Raw genomic sequence first — 19,871 nt, 5'->3', positions numbered from 1 at the left:
CTTGTTTTCAAGCATTTTTCGTTTGTTGTTGTTTTTGACTTAATACAGGTTTACCCTTAAAAACAAAAACATATTAGAGAAAATGTGTAGGTTTGCAAATCATCATTCATCAGGACAAAGATATGAAGTATTTAATCAAACTGATGACATCAGATATGTCAATAACATCCTGCCAATTTAGCAAGAACACCATCTCTCCCAGGGGCCCTGTAATTGGAAGAGATTCTCCAAACAATTTTGGTAAAATAATCAGATATAACATATCATATGACCTAGAGAGTCATAAAGAGTCATAAAGTGGTTTTTATTAACTCTTTTTCAGGACCAAATAATAAATTTTTTATGTATGATACACAGTACGAAATACTCCAACCAACCACGGTACTTTTAGTGCACAATCGCAGACGTAACACCAAAATGCATTTGGCATGCAACTGCAACAAATTGCACACCCTGAACCGAGGAAGGTTCTCATATCAGTGACATGACATTTACATTGATTCCGTGTAGAAATTATCCGAGGTATATTGATAACACTGATTGGTCATAACCCCCTAATGCTAAAAGTACTGTTTTGGCATAATTAGGCTAAAAACCAGGCAGTAGCAAATATGAAGCCTTGTGCATAGGAAGGGGCTATAAGTTCTGTATACATTGTATTATATGTGACACGATCTGCTCCATGGGGGCCAAAGGAGGCATTTTTAAAAATTGAGTTACTATAATTATTACCTTGTAGTAACATTAGGCTATCATATACTGAAAACACCAAAGTTCTAGCATACTTGGTTCTGAAGTTATGAGATTTTGTGATGTGTATTTTTTTATGTATTTTATTGTTTTTACTCCATATTTTTGCCATTATCTCCATTTCAAATTTGCTGCCTTTGGCCTCCATGGACCAGATCATGTCACATATTGGTGCTCTGTACCAAAATAGAGCATTCCATTTGAAATCCGTATAGCCCCTCTGGAAGACATCATCTTAATCTCCAACACAGGGGTGGTCACTTTCAAATCACAGATTCACACTCCCTTTGTAGGAGATTAAGGTTGTGTCTTCCATAGGGGGTGTATGGATTTCAACTGGAATAGCCCAATACATCTGATATACTTACAGTCCTTTCCAGTTAGATTCATGTATGGTATATCTTGGACTCTAAACATGCATACTCTGTTAAGAAAAATAGCAAATAATTTAGAGTAAGAACTTAGAGAATATTAGTGATTAGTTAGGTAAGCAAATTTCTGCCTTAAAATGTTACATGCTTTGAGAATTAAAATAATGTTTTAGCCTCTGTAATGCACTTAGTATCATTTCATATGATAATATATGTTACTTTAAGTACATCAAAGAGACCAAAGTCTGAATTGTTGTACATCATAGGTGCAGGACAGGGGCTGAAAACAATACCTTTACTAGCATTCTCAAGCACTTTGTTTAAATGAGCTTCTGATAGTGATAATAATAAAATACAGCAAATAATACTTGCACGTCACCATCTCTTGATGTGACAAGGGAGAAGCAGGTCATTACACATGCACATCGTAAGGGTAGCACTAGACGCTAAAACTAAGGGGGGGGGTTACCAGGAAGGGATCCACAGGCTTTTACTATATGAGAAGTTATTTGGGTGTCCAACTGGTGTACATTGGGGGTCCCGGACGCCCAATGTAGGTTAGTGCCAACACTGTGCATATCTGATGTGAATATACATGTATCTCTCTTCAGGGAAAATGTTGTTCTTTTTTAACAATTCTAAAGAAAAAAATGAAGATGTTTAACTAACATTTTAGTGACATTTCACCACTACACTAATGATTTCATCAGACTGGCAACCCATCACATCTAGTATATAAGGCAAATGCTGGTGAACTTAACTCAAAGTCCGGCAAGGCCCGCAGAACTGGCATAGTATTTGTTCGCGGGCAACTCAACCCAAACCTCCATGTGGTGTCGGATGGGTAACGCAAACTTGGGCAATGGGGAACAGGCTTGGATGAGAGGAAGTCAAGCTAGCGGAGGATCATGTAAAGTTTTGACCACGTTCTAGCCCTTCCTCGGCTGACTCGGCCTATGTGTGGCTCTGAAGAGATACCATTTGTTTTAAGAAGACTACAAGACTGAGAAATTACATTGAAATCACAGTACGAGTTTACACAAAGAAACATATGCAACGTGGCAGCAAGCTGAAAGGAAATAAGTAAGATGCAGTGAACCATGCAACGTTTTGTGACTGAATGAAGATATACAGGTGCAATTTGACAAAGGAGTGAGTACTGGCGCAAATAACCATAGGAGTTGAAAACGCCATACAAATCTACAAAAAACAAAAACTAAACTTAACTCAAAATTATCATCGGGAGTCAAGGTGTTTAACATCACAACCCAGCTGAAGGTCAGTGGTTCTGGCCGCAACGTTGGTTGCTCCAAGGTATGTTTATCTGGTTGACTAGATTTAATCTTGTCTCTCGCTTAACTCAAAATGTTTGAAAATGGTGTTTATCCGCTTTGCATCTGAACTCTTCATACAGAATTATACGGTACTCAAAACTTACTTATTGAGAAATGGTTCTAATAGCTGAGATGAAGGCGACACTCTCTTCTGAGGTGGAGTCATGAAGGTACCCAAGTAGTTTGCCATTGTAGCAAAACACTGCCCTGTTATAAATGCATCATACCCTGCATCATGAAACTGCTCTGACTTGGTGTAATCGGTGTAATTCTGTGCTACCTCTGGTAAGAGGTGGAGAAAAGAAAAAATAAATAGCTTCATATTCTAATGTTACATACATTGAATAGGCTATTCCAGTTGAAATCAATACATCAAAGCCTACAGTGGACAAATGCAGGAAATGAATGCCCTGCAGTGGCGCATCGTGGCGCTCTTACCCGGGGGGCTGAAGAAAATTAAATTTTGCCGCCCCTTCCTCAACAGCCCGAAAAGGTTGACCCAAATTTTTTTGGTGGTTTGAAAAAGTGAAGAGCAAAAAAAAAAAAAAGGGGGGGATTTTAGGTGCATTCTTTCAGTTTTTTATACTTTCTCGCGCACCCAAAGCCCCCCCCCCCCAAAATACGCGCATGCCCTGCATTGACACCTGTAACACACATTTGCCACACAATTTTGGATTCAATGGCAGCACTAACACTTAAGTACCTGGCGAACGCCTTGGTTTTGTAGGTGTTGAGCCCTGCACATTTTTAGTCTGGGCATCACGTTATTGAGGACACACCCTGTCCAACCAAAAATTAAAACAATAATTTTGCATGTGTAGAATGTGTCAAGAATGATAAGTTTACACAAAGGCTGGTAGTATTACAATTTGGTATTGTAACATTGTTCCAGAAAGGTATTAAAAGGTGATGAAAATTTTGACAATAAGTGTCTTCTCCAACATAATTTTCACTGGTTAGTGTTTTCAAGAACATCTGCTACCACAAAATGAGTGTAAATGCGCAAGTTGGTAGTTTTGAGATGTCCTGGCTGCTGCGTTGGTGTTCTTTGCTTCACGCACAGGTTTAAGCCAATAGTATGTCTGTATTATGTCCTTTGTGAATGGGAGCACAAAGGGCCATTCATGAGGGACGTACTGGCTTGTACAGGTGTGCGGCAGACAAAGAACGGCGCACATAAACATTTTTTTCTTTTTCGTTTATGTGCGCTGGCTGCTCTGGTGAAAAATTATAAAATTTGTTCATTCTATCAACCCAGAGAATTAAGTATAATAACTTTCATACAGTCATACTTATGTATACCTATAGATTTACATCTTCCGCTCTTCTCCAGCGTGCCTCTGTGGCTCAGTTGGTTAGAGCGTTGTGCTAGTATTACATAGGTTGCCGGGTTGAATCAGGCCAGATTCACCGTTTTTTTGTTGTTGTTTTTCAACGTTTATATGTGCTGGCTACTCTGGGGAAAATTTGTTGACACAAACAACTGGGAAGAAAACAAATAAAACAGGCACAAGACAAGTAGAAGAATGGGCTTCATAGAGTGTCAATTGTTCTTACCAAATTGAGGCTTATTGAATTGGTTTCCATCTAAATGCTTCCATAAGTCATTAAGAGCTGTACTGGGTATCATATTCTGAAAGGAAAAATAATGTCAAATGATATTCATCTCAAACAGATGTATGTAGCACAAAAAGAAGCTAGCATGTAAACAGTTGAGCACTCTGTAAAAGCTCAAATATGCGAGAAAGCCAGGTATCAGCTAAAATTCAAGAATGCTCAGAACACACAGACACAGGACGTTCCAATCTATGTGTCATTATTAATCTAAGATCCTCTCTTTCTGGTTCCTTAAGTTTCTTGCAAACAATATGATCTCAAAGTATGTTATATTCTCATAAGGTTAATACTACTACCTATTCTCTGATTGCTAAATATGCTTTGCATGCTGACCATAGGCTTTAACATAAAAAATTTTGGGATATTTTCTTTAAATATCAAGAACTATCTCAAGAACCACTGAACAAATAGTGGGCTTGTTAGTACTCATTTCAATGCATTTTTCATGCTGATTCTAAATAAGGTCATGAATCCAATTCTAAATATTTTTGGATATTCAAAGACAATTTAGACTTTGTCGTCTGCAGTCAACACCAGTGTGTAAAAAGTTAACCAAATTGCAATCATGGGTCTTCTTACCTTAAACGGTTGATTTGATGCCATTACTTTAGTGTCTATGAGCTTTGGAAACACACATGTAGCTAGAGCCTTGAATTCATTTAATGACTGAAACAAAACAAGAAATAATAACATCATATATAAAAAACAATGTCAAACAATGTTCTCCTTTCAAGATTTTTTTTTTTCTGTCAAGCATAAACAAACAGCTGAACCCAGTGAGATAACACTGACAAAACTACATACAAGTCAAGTGACTTGGTGGAGGCTGTAAGTTGGTCGCCGTAGATAGCCGGTCGGAGCAATTTTACAGGATGGACAAGTGTAGCCGACAATCAGGTGTTACCCTGATTGGAACTGACTGTAACAAGGACTTTATATGGGTCATCTACCCCACCTTTCCAGATGAACCACAGGGAAAGCGGACCTTCTACACCAAAGGCAAAGACCTTAACCAGTGTGCCATACTACTCCTCAACCAAATTGGGCTATTAAAGTTGAAATTCATACACCGCCTATGGAAGACACGACCTTAATCATCCACACTAGGAGTGTGAATTCATTACTTGAATGGGTGACTCCATTTAAAAACTACACCCCCTGTGTCATATCTTCCATAGGGGTGTATGGATTTCAAATGGAATAGCCCCTTTTCCTCTCCTGACGCTTAAATTAACATAAGCGCGAATCAGTCACACAATATGTAGTTCTTGTAGCAACTGCACCCAGCTGTGTGTTCGCCATTCTCTATCAATCCACTATGTTATGAGTCCCACCTATTATGAGCTGATCATAGTATAGTGCACTGTGGGCACATTATATCAGCAAAAATGAGCAACAACTAAAATGTTTGACATATGTGTGGTAATAAAATCTGCATATACATACCTCTGGTAAGGGACAACTGAACTGGTGTAGTGTATGCATAATATCTAATAACATGTTATGTCCAATGATCAATTTGCCTGATTCTGACAAGATTTGGATCACCCTAGCAAAGCCTGCCGCCTCATCTACTTCATCCTAAAGAAAAGAAAAGAAATCAATCAATAATTCAATTAAAAATCTTCTATAAATTTGGGGAAATGAGTGAAATTCTCTTGGTTAGGCAGAAATTGTACATAGGGGAATGGGCACTTCAGCTGAAATCCATACACCACCTATGGAAGACATAACCTTAATCTTCTACATAAGGAGTGTGAATTTCAAATGGGGTTACTTGAATGGGTGACTCCATTTGAACTCTACACACCCAGTGTGGGAGATTAAGGTCATATGTCTACCATATGGTGTATGGATTTCAACTGGAATAACTTATTTCGGGAAAATATCTGACTGCTTGAACATGCAGGATGCAAATGGGTTGTTATAACTTTGTTTGTTTTTGAAAATTTGCTACCAGTTGACTAAATCTTCAAAAGACACCTAAAAGAAACCAATTTATAATTTGTGTGCAAACAAGTGTTTCAACTTAATCAGTGTTTCTAGAAGTACTATAAACCGTTTTTCTGCAATTAACCAAATTGACTTCTAAATACTTACAGTGCAATTAGAGATTCAACAACTCTTCCTATACCTTTGTACAGGAGCCAAGCGTTGTTAATCGGTGATGAATCCACAGTCCAGTAGCGTATACGCGAACGCAAGGTTACGTGTACGTGTTACGTATGAGCGCGTAAAAATCGTCATGCCTGGAACGTATGCGAAAACATGAACCCTCGTATGTTGGCCGTAGCAGTTAAATATTACTGCTTTGTTCTTTTGTTTTATTGCTAATATCAACAGAGAAATACAGCGATCTTCTTGTAAGGTTGAGTGGGAATGACAAACGGACATTCCTAATGAGAGAATCATGTGAATTAGACATCTTTAGCTTGTTTCGTTGTCCGGCGCGTCTGCATGGTTTACTTCGTAAACCACTTAGATGACGCGGACACATCGTTGTTAATCGGTGATGAACAACGGTGAAACATGATTGAATCCCTAAATAAACAATATGAGTTTTTGTTTTAACTCTCCTCTACCGTGTGAGGTCCAATATTTTGAGCAGTGGATGCCGCACTACAATTTCATTTGCGTATTACACTCTAGAATGCAAGTGTGTTCTGCTGCTGCCATGCACTGTGTGATAGACAGCATGCAGACACCAATAAAATTCAGCGCTTACAAGCTAAACCACGGCCACTGACTAAGAATATTCAATTCATTTCTCACAATTAGTAACTGCATTTTGAAAACTTCAAAAAACAAATTTTATTTAAAACTTTTATATTTCATGTACATTGCACAAAGTAAGCAGGTATGTCCGGAGTTTTTTCTCTGTTATATCTGCCTATACATGTTATGTTTCCATTTGTAAATTCATGTTTAAATGTGCTAGTGTGCGATGCTTAATTCTTCTTTCCCTGTATATTGATATAATAAGAATAACGATTAAGCATCATTAATTTGATCTCGTGCGCTAGTTGTAATGTTTGAATGTTTCCATGTTCCAGTGTATGATGAGTAAGCCTCTTCCTCTGTTTGTATGATTATATTAGGCTGGCGGGTAAGCATCATTAATTGATCTCGTATACTGGTATGTAATGTATTGTTTGTAAGTCTGTTCACCCTTGACTGCTCATATCCATAAGTACCAGACTTGAGTCCTGTTTATCAGGGACAGTCTGTGTAGCTCAGTGGTAGAGAGCTCGCCCGATAAGCGAGAGGTCTGGGGTTCAAGTCCCTGCACAGGCAGGTATGTCCGGAGTTTTTTCTCTGGTATATCTGCCTATGCATGTTATGTTTCCATTTGTAAATTCTTGTTTAAATGTACTAGTGTTCGATGCGTAATTCTTCTTTCCCCTGTAAGCTACTTTATTTGCTGTATATATATATATATCACTTGTATGAGCAATGTATGTACACTAAGCTTATAAATGGGCCATTCCAGTTGAAATCCATACATCCCATATGGAAGACATGACTTAAATCTTCCACACAAGGTGTGTATATTTCTAATGGAATCACCCATTCAGGTAACCCCATTTGAAATTCACACTCCCTGTGTGGGAGATTAAAGTCATAACTTCCATAGGGGTATATGGATATCAACAGGAATAGCCGGATCATTATTTTGTAAGCTAATCCCTACTCACCAAGTCTGACTTGAGCCTCTGTTGTTCAAGTTTCTTCTGATCTTCCTCCCCTGCTTTCCTAATCATGATGAATCGTTCATTCTATAGAAGCAACCATACATTTCCCATTAATCTAGATACTGAAGCACAGTTTGATTAATTCATAGTTCAATTGCTTGCTATGCTTTTATATTGGGAATTCAGAAAACAAGGTTTTGATGGGTTTGTGGTTAGTCAAGCATAAAACTGTCAACAAAATAGACTACCTCGTAACATAAACCGTGAAGACATAGACAGTTATCTGGATCGTAATTCTAAAGAAATTTCACATCAATCTTTTCAATCAATCAATCTTTATTTCATTCAAAATACAACAATACAATAACAGCAAAACATACACATTTGAATGAAGAGATGCTCAGAAGGCCAAAAAGGCCTGAACAAACACCCCCTTAACCTAATAGCCTAAGTTTCATAATTTATCTAATAAAAAACAATTACATACATACAAACACCCGCCCCCCTCCACCCACCCTCTTTCATAAAAGACCATGTATGTCTTACTCGCATATGTTGGATTAGCGTGTTAATACTTTGTCTCTGACTCAGTTATGACTGCAATATAAACTCAATTATTGCAAAACAATTATTACAAGAAATGCCATGGTAAATACATATATTCACCAATGTGATTTATCTAACAATATCTGTAACTCTGACATTGAATGACTTTACCTTGCATTATCTAAGCCCTGGTCTCAACGTCATGCATGCACAGAGGCTCATAGCACAACATTCCATTGGTTTGCGACTGATAATGCAATTGAGTGGACAAGAGTTGAGCTATAGACCTTTTCTTCGGTAAATTGATTCGATGGTAGGTTTGAAGACTATCTTGTCTTTGTGTTCAGGCAAGACGACCATAGCTTCAATGGATATGCTGCAGATGACCTTCAATGTCTTCACTGATAGATGCTCGTAGGTATCGTACACCTTTTTTTTAAAGCAATTTTAGCAATGGTAATTTCTTTCTCACACCCTGCTGAAACTACCAATACCTGAGAAATACAATACCCTAAGAAAAAATGGTCTACTGACTTTGTAACAGAGAGCAAACTATGCACTCTAAAAATGACAATGAAATTATCTCATTAATGCTAATGTACTGTCTGTACATAAGACAGTACCTTCAGAGTGGGTACAGGTATTACAGTATGGATCAGACATTACATACAGGCTGGGGCAACTGACAGTCATCCCTATTGGCTACAAAAAGTACAATGTCAAATCAAAAGCAAGTAGACCCTTTTTTCTGGAGTGAACGGTCACATGGGAGGGCGGTCACAGGGACTTGCTGAATTTATGACAGTATTGATATTGGAAGCACTTTATAATTGAATAGGGTGTTTGAGGTAGACTATTTTAATTATACTTGTTCAACAATGAATGTGTTGATGCAATTGGTTTGTATTATCTAGTCACATTTAAATATACTGAAAGAAACAGATTTTGCTATTTTATTTTTATTATCTTACTCTGTTATAAAACTTAGCTTGTGCAAAGCCAAGGAGGTATAGCTCCCAAGTGTATGCAACTGTATCATCATGCCATCACCAACAATTTTGAGAAAATAAACTAATCATATCGAGGGCTGAGAGCCAGAAAGCCTAACTCACAAAATATTCCTTTGTGAGTTATGGCTTTCTGGTTCTCAACCCCTGATATAATGCATTTTCCTACCTTATTTTCCCCTGTTTGTGTGTCTAAATGAAGTCCAGATGTGAATCTGAAACCATACAGAGAAATTAACAAAAAAACACTAAAAGATTAAAAAAGAAATGTACCCCACTCCAACTCCAGTTCTACACTTATTTTGTAAATCAAATTATAGTAAAAATAACACTTGCTGACATAAGGTCAACCATTAGAACTCCTGGGGTTGATTTCACAAAGAGTTACTGCAAATCATAAGTCCAAAATTCATTGTAAGTAATAACTCTTCTATAGTATTCATATGTTAGGGTACTTACGATGGATTAAATCCAGGGGTACAATATCTCTGAACTTTTTGTGAATCAAGATTGATTCCCATAAACTTGCCTTGCGTGAATCAAGGGAATCCTGTTAACTTACTGCATGTAAAATATGCATGCTTTTAGGAGAATCAACCCACCCCTGGTAAGTAAATAAATTCAGAAGCAACGAACAGAAATCGAAGTCGTTATTCTACTGTATAATTTTTAATTAATGGACTCTATTCTAATCATGGTTTGACACTTAAGCTGTAAAATATTCTATTTTGTGTAACATCCTATATGAACTCTTTCATTTAAAAGATTTTTCTGGAATAGGGAGTAGTTGTTTGCTTACTTTGACCTCACAGCTTGGTATGTCAGCTTTCTTCTGAACCTGAAAAATGAAACATGGATCAAATTAACTACTGACAAGTCTGCCCTCTAGTGTTATTTGGACTCAGAACAAGTTTGCAATTCAATTAGAACTTATTCACATTATCGTCAGTTATGTATGGCAACTTGGTAAGAGTGTTGCACTTGACAATAGAAGGTATTTGCAGAGTGCTGGTGAAACACATTTTTAATATTAAGAGTTAGGATTTACGGCTGGGAATTAGGTACTGAAATTTAAGCTATTGTCTCATGTATTTTGAGAGTGTTAAGGCGTGTCGGAGTAGTCAATGCCTTAAGATCCGGAGTGCAATATATCATTAATATATTCTTGTTCATTGATTAACTTAACCCTAACAGGACCAAGTACTACAAAATACTACTTGATATATGCGCTGTTCGTGCGTGCATCCCACGTGGTGTGATGACTTAATCGCCCTAAGTGATATATAGGCACGGTTTCAGCTGGCCAGCGAAGCCCAAGACCGATAACGTGGCAAGGTGTCGCCGACCCAGTGCTTGGCATGCGAAGGGTCTCGGGTTCGAATCCCACCCAGAGCAAACAACTTCTTTCTTTCTTTTCTCTCTTTATTCCTTCCTTCTTTCCCTTCCCGTCACGAAAAAGCCCTGAGGGGGTTAGGCTTAGAGTGGTTCATGTAACCATAAAAATCAGTTGCATGAATTTATATACCACGGCAAAGTACTCACCCATTACAAGGTTCAAGACTTAACGTCTGCTTCCCTGAATCATTGATGAAATCTTCTACAAGCTTTCTGTTAACAAATGGAAATAAAAGATGAACAATATTAACTCCAACTCATGTTGCACTACATTTCTTTCACACACTCTCTTTTTGATGAAGCACATTGCATAAGTATTGAATTAGGGTTCCAACTGGCTATTGAAAAATATCAGTAAAAGATCGCTAACATATCGCAGTACAACTGGGGTAATGTTGCAGGACCCATTCCTTATGTGATAATCAAGGTTAGTAAATCAGTAAATACAAATGCAAAGAACTCTGCAGAAGACTACAGAATAGCTAATAATCAGTATGCCGTCTTGGACCCGGTACTGCGTCATCCTACATGTAGATCAACAACAATTTAAGACAGGTCTTTGAAACCACCCATTTTATAAACAAGGATGCAAGGTATATTTGAATGTTAAAATTAAAAACAGTGGCTTAAGGTCAAAGTTAATAAGGTTTGTCTCTGGATTTCATGTGGTATGGATTTTTGGGCATATTGGCATAGAGATACTCACATGACTCCATTGACAAAGTCTTTCTCTTTTTCCGGTATTTCCATTGGTTTCTTGGCAGCAGGGGATACAAATGCTGGGCTTGCTTCAGGCGGAGCTGGTAAACCTTGCTCATGCATGTTATGTCTCTCACGAACTAACTCTAGCATTCTTTCCTTGTCACTTGGTGTAAGGTATGGTATACCTGTTTAAATAGAGAGAAATTATAAATGAGACTGAAATTTTGAGACAAATAAAGCTGACACACAAGAGGAATGGTATGGGTTCTATAAAAGAGATCCCAAGGCTTGATAAGGGTGTCATTTCCGCCCCATGGGCATGATTAAGGACAGGGAAAATGCGCGATGTGCAAAAAAATGCAGAAAATTTCGCATTTTGGGTATAATCACGCATTTTAGGTCCGACCGCAAATGATTTGCCCAAAATAACCATTTTTCAAGTACAGATTTTCCAAAAACCTGAAGTTTTCACTAAAATCAAAAAATCCATAATGATTTGCAACGCAATCCATGTTAAAAAAAGTATAGAAAATATGCAAAAAATTGTAAGAAAATTAGTATAGAAGAAAGACAGTGAACATTTTTTAATATTGCATATATTTGAACTTTTGGGGAGAAAAATCATGCATTTGGGTAAAAAATGCGCAAATTGTGCATTTTTACGCATTTTCAAAAACTGGTGCACGCATTTTACTCTCAAAAATAGCGCATTTTCCCTGTGCTTAGGCATGATGTTTCTCAGGAGTGGGGAAACGCCCACAATATTTAATTTTGAACTATATCTGGAAAAATATGGCTGAGATGATCGAGAATTAGATATTTTGATTATAGTTATGTGTATTGCTTAAAGATAGCTAAAAGTATAATATATCTCGAAAACAGTTAGATGCAATTTTGAAATTTTGAAACATTTCAGTTGTATGAAATGCGTATCAATTATTTTATTATACCTGGTTCCTTTCACGGTTAGAACAACTACAACATGCCATATGAACTTACCTTCTCTAAACACCTTGTTGAAATCAAACCCATGACTAGCAAGGAAATCCATGCTAGAACTCTATACAATGAAATACAAAAAAAGAAATTGTGTTTTAATAAAAAATAAAGGTCAGTAGTATAAAAGTTAAAATTAGGTAAATGTGGCACAACATCCAATGGGGGAATAACACACAAGGTATAAACTAAGTTGAGAATTTCGAAAAGATAACTTTTGTTTTTTTAAGGATAAAAAGTAGAGACCAGCTATCAGTATAGACCACTTGGCATGTGACGTCATTGCCCGGCAGTATGCGTGCGCATTATGACAATTTACATTGTTCTTTGCCCTGCAGTGTGCGTACGCATCATAGTCTGCTAAGGGCACATGCATTTAAATCGCCCGCCACATTTCATACAGTACAAGAAAGCCATTGATCAGTGTAGTGGCTCGTTCGAGCATATCGATAGACGAGTCCCTCGCCTTTGTTGATAAACAGTGATGTCAAGTGGTCTATACAGGTTGTGACCAGCTCTAATCGTAAAATGAAGGGATGATGTGTGAAAATGAATAACACACACTTGCACAGAAGAGGAAACTTAAATGAGTGCAATAGGTCTACTACCTGAAATTCAACTCATACCCTGACACTGTCACCTACCTGACATAGAAACCTCTGATCACGAGCATCTCTAAGTGTTGGCCGTGGAAAGACATAGAAGTTGAATGGATGTGCTACATATCTGAAAGTAGTGAGAGAAACAACTACCAATTAAAATATGTAATTGTGCTAAAACCTGCAACGTGTACAATTATCAATTCAGTGTGTGAAATGAGACAAAAGTGAGTCCTACTCTCACAAATGTTTTATCTATTGGGCCATGCACCACATTGGAGAAGACCTGCTTTAAATTACGACTCGCTTGTCAAGATTTCAACATCTGCGGTCAAGTTGTGATGAATAAAATTTGATCCCTATTCCGTACTCACACTCATTTATTATCAACAATAACTTGCCTTGAATTCTTGCCATCATATTTGAAGACACACACCCCAAACTGAACTAGTAAGAAGTCCATTGAACCCTGAAAAGAAAAATACACATAGTAATTAGTATGTAAACACCTCAATGGCCATTATTCAAAAACTGGCTATTGTATGACAAATCTGTAAAATGCGTTGGAAGCAGAATTTATTTCTGCGCATTTTGACACCTCATTTGATACGATAGCCCAGAAAACAATAAAACACCAGTCAATTTAATATAGCGAGGTCCAGATTTGAAAGTTGCACTTGCATACAATACAAAAACACTCAGATATCATGACACAGATTTTCTTCCATTATACTGAATACAAAATCAATACAATTTACTACAACCTTCAAATCTTGGGTTACATTGATTTAAATGTACGATGTGACGTCAATATTTAGTCAATTGCAACAAATCAGGTGTCAAAATATGAAGAAATAAATTCTGAGCTCCAACGCATTTTACAGATTTGTAATACAATAGCCAGTTTTTGAATAATGGCCATTATTTAAGGGGGTTAGTTACTTTTTTTGAGATGTTTATAATTAACATGATCTGTAATAAAAAGGGCAGCTTATAACATAGCCATTCTGGGGCTTCAAATTGCTGGCTGTCACTTGAGCCAAGATGTACATGACAAATTACCTAATGGGACATTTCATTTAAAATCCATACACCCCTATGAAACATATGACCAAATCGTCCGTACTGGGAGTGTATTTTAAATGGGGTTACCTGAATGGATGACTCCATTTGAAATCTACACCCCCTGTGTGGGAGATTAAGGTCATGTCTTCCATACGGGGTGTATGGATTTCAACTGGAATAGCACAATAAAGTGTCTAACAAGTAAAGACTCGACTACACTATTTTGCAAAAGCCTTTCGCACTGGCCGACCGATCACGTAAAAGAACTACGGCATGCCTGCATCATGCGATGATGCGCAGATTGATCGGCGAATGAAGTGATGTGATTGTGATGATGATGTGATTCAATTACCCAATCTGAACCCAATTTCATGTTTACGTCGTAAACTGATCCAATCTGAGCAGTGTAAAAGGTTTTTGCAAAATATGTGTAATTATTCAAAAGAATTCTTTGAGGACCAAGACACGAGTACAGGACAATCAATCTGGATTTGAAGAGAATAATCCTAGGATCATGAATAGAAGAGTGGGGCCCGCTTTCAAATCACACTTATGATCCTCTCCTGACTGACATAAAAACAGCACCCAGTCATCTGCAGTCTGTATCAGCCCATCCTGAAGGAAGGATCATATTATCTGAAATGCTTTTCCACCAAGAAAGTGTTAAACAATCATTCTAGTCAGGAAAAATGTTGGTGTATGAAGCTTACCTGTCTAAGTTTGTGATATCTGTCAGTAGGTGTATCAAATGCATTAGGATTTACATAATTATGGAGTCCTGTGAATTCACCATCTATGGCAACAAACGACGAGTGTTTGATGACGTCGGTCAGAATGCGACAGGCACTCTTGAAATCTGAAAAAAAAAGATTTGAAGATCTTACATAAAAGTGTACAGAAAATCAATTACATTGCGAGACAGATTAGTTTTGCACACTCAATAAGCCATTGAAACTCAATACTGAGTTTAGCGTCCCACTTTTTTCAGCTCATAGTCATAATGAGGCAACTATTTCATTATTCATTACCCGGTATTCATTATTTTCAAGGTTTCATTATCAGCGGCCTTTTACCAATGCTTATGTGCTTTTGTTCATTCTATATAGGCCTAATTAATCGCCAGTCCCAAGTTAATGTCACAAACAGCACACATCATACTTTTATAAAAGTAAAATTATCTTGCTTTTTGTTTTTCAAGTTTTAAAACAAACTAAATGTATTCCGAAGTATACAAATCTTCTTCACTCCAATTTGTACCAAAATCTCCGTATACATTTGAGGATTGGGGGAAATGGGGGGGGGGATTGACTCATTTATACAAAAATAACAATCATGCAGAACATTATGAAATAATTCTTATTGGCACCAATTTGTTAAAAATAGGTCTTTTATAGTACCCCTAGTTAAATTATTTACAATATAAACAATGTCCATCTGATAAAAACATTTTGGCTAGGCTAAGTTCTTGTCTACCCTGGTATCCCAGGTATAATTGAAATAATTGGATAGAGCAAGGGTCAAAAATCTGTATATTTTTAATGCTCAAATATTTACATGAATTCTTCTAATAATTGTCAAGGCTTTCTATAGTTTTTGAAGGGTTCAAATACAAAAAAGGGGGGTTTAAAAATTTGAAAGAACAAATTTTCTTTCAGGTTTAGTAGTAATTTGCACAATTAATAATGAATTATTTTCAGATTTTACATCTCAAACGCGGCACAAAATTCATAACGTGGGCGGCGGACGCTAAACTCAGAATCAAGTTTCAAGTGCCTAAACATGTACGGTACCATAATTCGCCATTTTGGGGGTTCAGTTGTTTAAAAAATGAAGTATTTTGTCAAAACGAGAGTCAAACTTGGTACATTTGTACATATTATTTCTTTCTGCAAACGGTCATGTTAAGGGGGTACTACACCCCTGTGGTAAATTTGTGACTATTTTTGCATTTTTCTCAAAAAATAATAACACACTGGTAACAAAAGTTATGTATATTATTGGGGCAAGGAATCCAATTACTACACTGGAATTTCAGTGATTCAAGACAAGCGGTTCAGTATATATGATCGGAAATGAGGTACATCCTAGCGGTACCTTATTTCTTATCATAAATAACGAACCGCTTGTCTTGGGTCACTGAAATTCCAGTGTAATAATTGGATTCCTTGCCCCTATAATATACATAACTTTGTTACCAGTGTGTTTTTAGTTTTTGAGAAAAATGCAAAAATAGACACAAATTTATCGAGGGGTGTAGTACCCCCTTAAAGGAGTGTTTCGTGATCCGAGCATCCTCTTTTTATGACATTTTTCAGTACATTTCCACGAAAAAAAGCCTATTCCCAAAATTTCAGTTGATTCCGATTTTGCGCTTTGCGAGTTATGCATGATTATGTGTATTACACTGCTCCATAGACAATGCGTTGTAATTTCGTTCTGGTGCACCAGAACGAAATTCAAATTTCACGATATCTTTGCAAAACGAATTAATCTGCAAGAAATATTGTGTACATAAACATTATGTAGCCAGAGGTTTCCAGTGATATAAAAATCTCAACTTTTTTTGAGAAAAAGGGGGATGAGGCTGTGGATCACGAAATGCCCCTTTAATATACAAATCTACATGAAATTGAATTCACAGTTGATATTACAAGAATCTTTGCGCAAATTAATTCACGGATTCGCATAGGATTTTTAAGCCTGGTGCCTGGCCTTGACGCAACTTTGAACTTTAAGGGCGTACTACACCCATATTGGTTTGATTGGTCTAAAAAATATTTTTTCATTTAATCGAGCTAAGCTTACCGGAATACCGAAATTACTGGTTAAGCTTACGTATTTTTACATAGAAAACAAGCATTACAGATCGACTCACTTGTTTTGGTTACATCCATATTCAATGCCTGAAATCTACAAATTCTTTGATAACTGTTTTAGGTGCCGGAATTTCCTACAAAGGACCACAAATTCATCAATATAATCATCCGACCCGCCACACAAACAAAATCTTCACATGACCTGTGAACTCCAAATCACGAACTGTTTTGGTAGCAATAGTGTTGGGCAAATCGATATAATAAATTGAAAGTGTTTTTAAATTTAAAATAATTTTATTGGGGGAGGGGCAGGGGCGGCGCCTAGGGGGCGCCAGGGTATTTTGATAGGGACTGGCGAGTCGCTTTAAAAGTTTGTTATGCGGCGCGAGGTGTCTGAGGGGAATGTGCCCCCTCATAATTAAAAAAAAATCAAAATGAAAGCCCAAATGAAGCCATCTGATGCATCATTTTCACCATTTTATTTTATTTCTATTTTCCCGACTTCCAGCCCGCAAATTTTAGCATTTTAGGCGCCTACACAATCCTACGTTCAACTTTTCTTATTTTTTCCATGTCATCCTTTCTTATATTACAAATGATCGGGCATTATATTTTAAAATCGCGTTGGTCAGCATTCGGGTGCAAGACGTCCGAAGGGGGAGGTCCCCTTCCCTTCCCCTATATATAGCCATGGCAAGGGAGCCCGGGCAAGGGAGATGGCTCATTTTCTTCTACTCCCTCCTCTCAGTCCCCTTCTCGCTCCACTGTCCCCTCTTTCTCTTCCATTCACCTCTTTTTGCGCACTGCCCCCGGGGTACCGTATATTCCAGACTTGGGCCACAACATGATTAGAGTGGAAATACAATTGAAAAGGTAAAACGAAAAGCAATATTAAATTAAATTAAGGTACAGTTCACAAACACTTGTAAGGGGGGCCTGATGCAAAAAAAACTTTCATAGCGAAAAATTTTCGCCCCCCCCCCTTTACAGACCTCAAAATTTCAGCCCCCCCTTTTGACATGAAAATTATGGGTCAACCCCATAGAAAAGCATATAAACTTAATTTTTCCAGGAAAATTTGTGGTCATTTTTTTCAGGGCCCCCCTTAGGAGGGTCAAAAATTTTCAGGTCCCCCTTTTTGCATCGGGCCCAACAAGTGTTTGTGAACGGTCCCTAATATGTACTCCCATTTGGTCCTGCTGTTTTTAATGGTGTCATATATTGCTGTGTTGGTAATTTTATCTTAATCATTAGCATTATCATTATATCATTAAGGTAGGCTAAATGATAAACGTCCGGGGGTACTCAACTTTGGAGGTGACGGTATATGTGCCTGTCAATAGGTCCCCTTTTTTGAAGTCGAACGCGATTACCCCTCTTTTGAACTGTTATACCAAATGACCCACTTTTGCAAAATGTTGTACCCAATGACCCCCCCGCCCGTTTTTTTTTTTTTGTACCCATGCAATGACCCCCCCCTTTTTTTTTTTACGACGTTTTATAAGTAGGCCTACCGATTTAAGGCCCCTACTTCGTGACGCCGGTAGGCACATGAGTTGATTGACTGTCCCGCACCCCCGCATCACCGCACGTGACACAGCAGTTTGAGGCTGCAAATTATCAAACATTGCAGACATTGAATTAGATTTTAATCACATTCGTGTAATTTGCAGTAATTGCAAGAGAGTGTATTCATATGGAAAGGTTTCTATACAAAAACGATTCTCTTAGGCTGCGTTCACATAGAAGTATACTATTCGGGTATACGGTGCACGTTTTGCAGCCTGCACGCGTAGGCCTATAGCTTTTAAAAATCGATCAAGGCAATTTCATAGTACCGGGTCACATAAGGCTACGATCGCATAGAAGTATACTATTCGGGTATACGATGCACGTTTTGTAGGTGCACGCGTATAGCTTAAATCGAGCAAGGTAATTTCCCGGGGTAATTTCATAGTACCAGGTCACATAAGAGCTATTCGAAAAGGCCGTATACCTGCGTTTAGTATGGTATAGTGGGAATCGCGCATGCCGTTCGATTTTAGTGCAGCGTATACCGTCAAAATTTTAAAAACCTAAACCATATGTGGGTAAATTCATTTTTTTAATAGATGCACTCTCTAATTCTGCTCATTATGACACCTCATTGAATGCAATGTGCCCTCTAGAAGTAAAGTTACAAGCATTTGATAAGACGAAGAAAATGGGTAAACTGACATACTCGCTATTCGCTATACGAAATACGCTCATTCGATCAGGCTGAGTTCACATAGTATACTCCTATATGAACTCAGCCTGATCGAATGAGCGTATTTCGTATAGCGAATACCGTATACCGTATACTTCTATGTGAACTCAGCCTTATGGACCTTTTCCGTAATTGCCGACCTTTCGCCGTACATTGATGTTTTGCAATTTACTATATTTGGGCCAAAAACACGGTGCTTTTCGATGTGCTAAAATGGTTTTGCATCATGGCAATTATTGCTTTATTTTTTCTTCTAAGGATTTTTAGGGGGATGTCCTCCATGGAAAAAATTAGGGGGCGTGTACCCCGGTTCTCCCGTTCCTCAGCCTATAATTGTAATGCAACATGGTTTAGTTGTATTATATATCAGTGATAATAAATTAATAATCTGTACTACATGAAACATTATTGTAAAAATTGTCAACACTAAAGAAGAGCAAAGATACTGCAGCTTTTAGCGATTTAAAGAGCAGACAAGAAGGAACTGACACAAACTTCAAAATTAAGTTACAGACAAGACAATTTTTAACACTTCATAATTTATATCTCTGATTATTGAATGACTTATCAAAATATATAAAGCACCTGATCAAATGTACTTTTGTTCTGGTAAGTTACTGGAACATTTTCGCGCGCGACCCCCCCACGTGCCAAAAACTTTTTAACCCCCCGTTCATACACCCAAAACTTTTAACCCCACCCCATTCAGAACTCCTAAAATTTTATGACCCCC

At 37.6% G+C, this 19,871-nt stretch overlaps 1 protein-coding gene and 1 non-coding gene across 3 annotated transcripts in view; one reads left to right on the top strand and one right to left on the bottom strand.

The window, feature by feature from the left end:
• LOC140151130 (poly(A)-specific ribonuclease PARN-like) overlaps window positions 1–17,101 on the bottom strand; it is a 55,683-nt gene extending 38,582 nt beyond the window's left edge. For both annotated transcript variants that reach the window (XM_072173350.1, XM_072173351.1), the window contains exons 1-15: window positions 16,950–17,101; window positions 14,785–14,930; window positions 13,411–13,478; window positions 13,055–13,136; window positions 12,414–12,474; window positions 11,419–11,599; window positions 10,860–10,925; window positions 10,117–10,155; window positions 9,487–9,532; window positions 7,768–7,848; window positions 5,519–5,653; window positions 4,652–4,738; window positions 4,013–4,088; window positions 2,560–2,737; window positions 1,119–1,174 (exon numbers count right to left, since the gene is read on the bottom strand). In XM_072173350.1, the coding sequence (XP_072029451.1) occupies window positions 1,119–1,174; window positions 2,560–2,737; window positions 4,013–4,088; window positions 4,652–4,738; window positions 5,519–5,653; window positions 7,768–7,848; window positions 9,487–9,532; window positions 10,117–10,155; window positions 10,860–10,925; window positions 11,419–11,599; window positions 12,414–12,474; window positions 13,055–13,136; window positions 13,411–13,478; window positions 14,785–14,930; window positions 16,950–16,968 (1,321 nt within the window). In that variant the 5' untranslated portion in view covers window positions 16,969–17,101. The remainder of the gene's footprint in view (window positions 1–1,118; window positions 1,175–2,559; window positions 2,738–4,012; window positions 4,089–4,651; window positions 4,739–5,518; window positions 5,654–7,767; window positions 7,849–9,486; window positions 9,533–10,116; window positions 10,156–10,859; window positions 10,926–11,418; window positions 11,600–12,413; window positions 12,475–13,054; window positions 13,137–13,410; window positions 13,479–14,784; window positions 14,931–16,949) is intronic.
• Trnai-gau (transfer RNA isoleucine (anticodon GAU)) lies at window positions 7,295–7,366 on the top strand. Its single transcript has one exon. It is a non-coding gene; the product is annotated as a tRNA-Ile (tRNA).
• Window positions 17,102–19,871: the final 2,770 nt, after the last annotated feature.

This window comes from Amphiura filiformis, chromosome 4, assembly GCF_039555335.1.
Source record: "Amphiura filiformis chromosome 4, Afil_fr2py, whole genome shotgun sequence".
In the NCBI taxonomy this organism is placed as follows: domain Eukaryota; kingdom Metazoa; phylum Echinodermata; class Ophiuroidea; order Amphilepidida; family Amphiuridae; genus Amphiura; species Amphiura filiformis.
The sequence above is the reverse complement of the archived record's forward strand: the minus strand, read 5'-3'. Positions and strand labels throughout refer to the sequence as shown.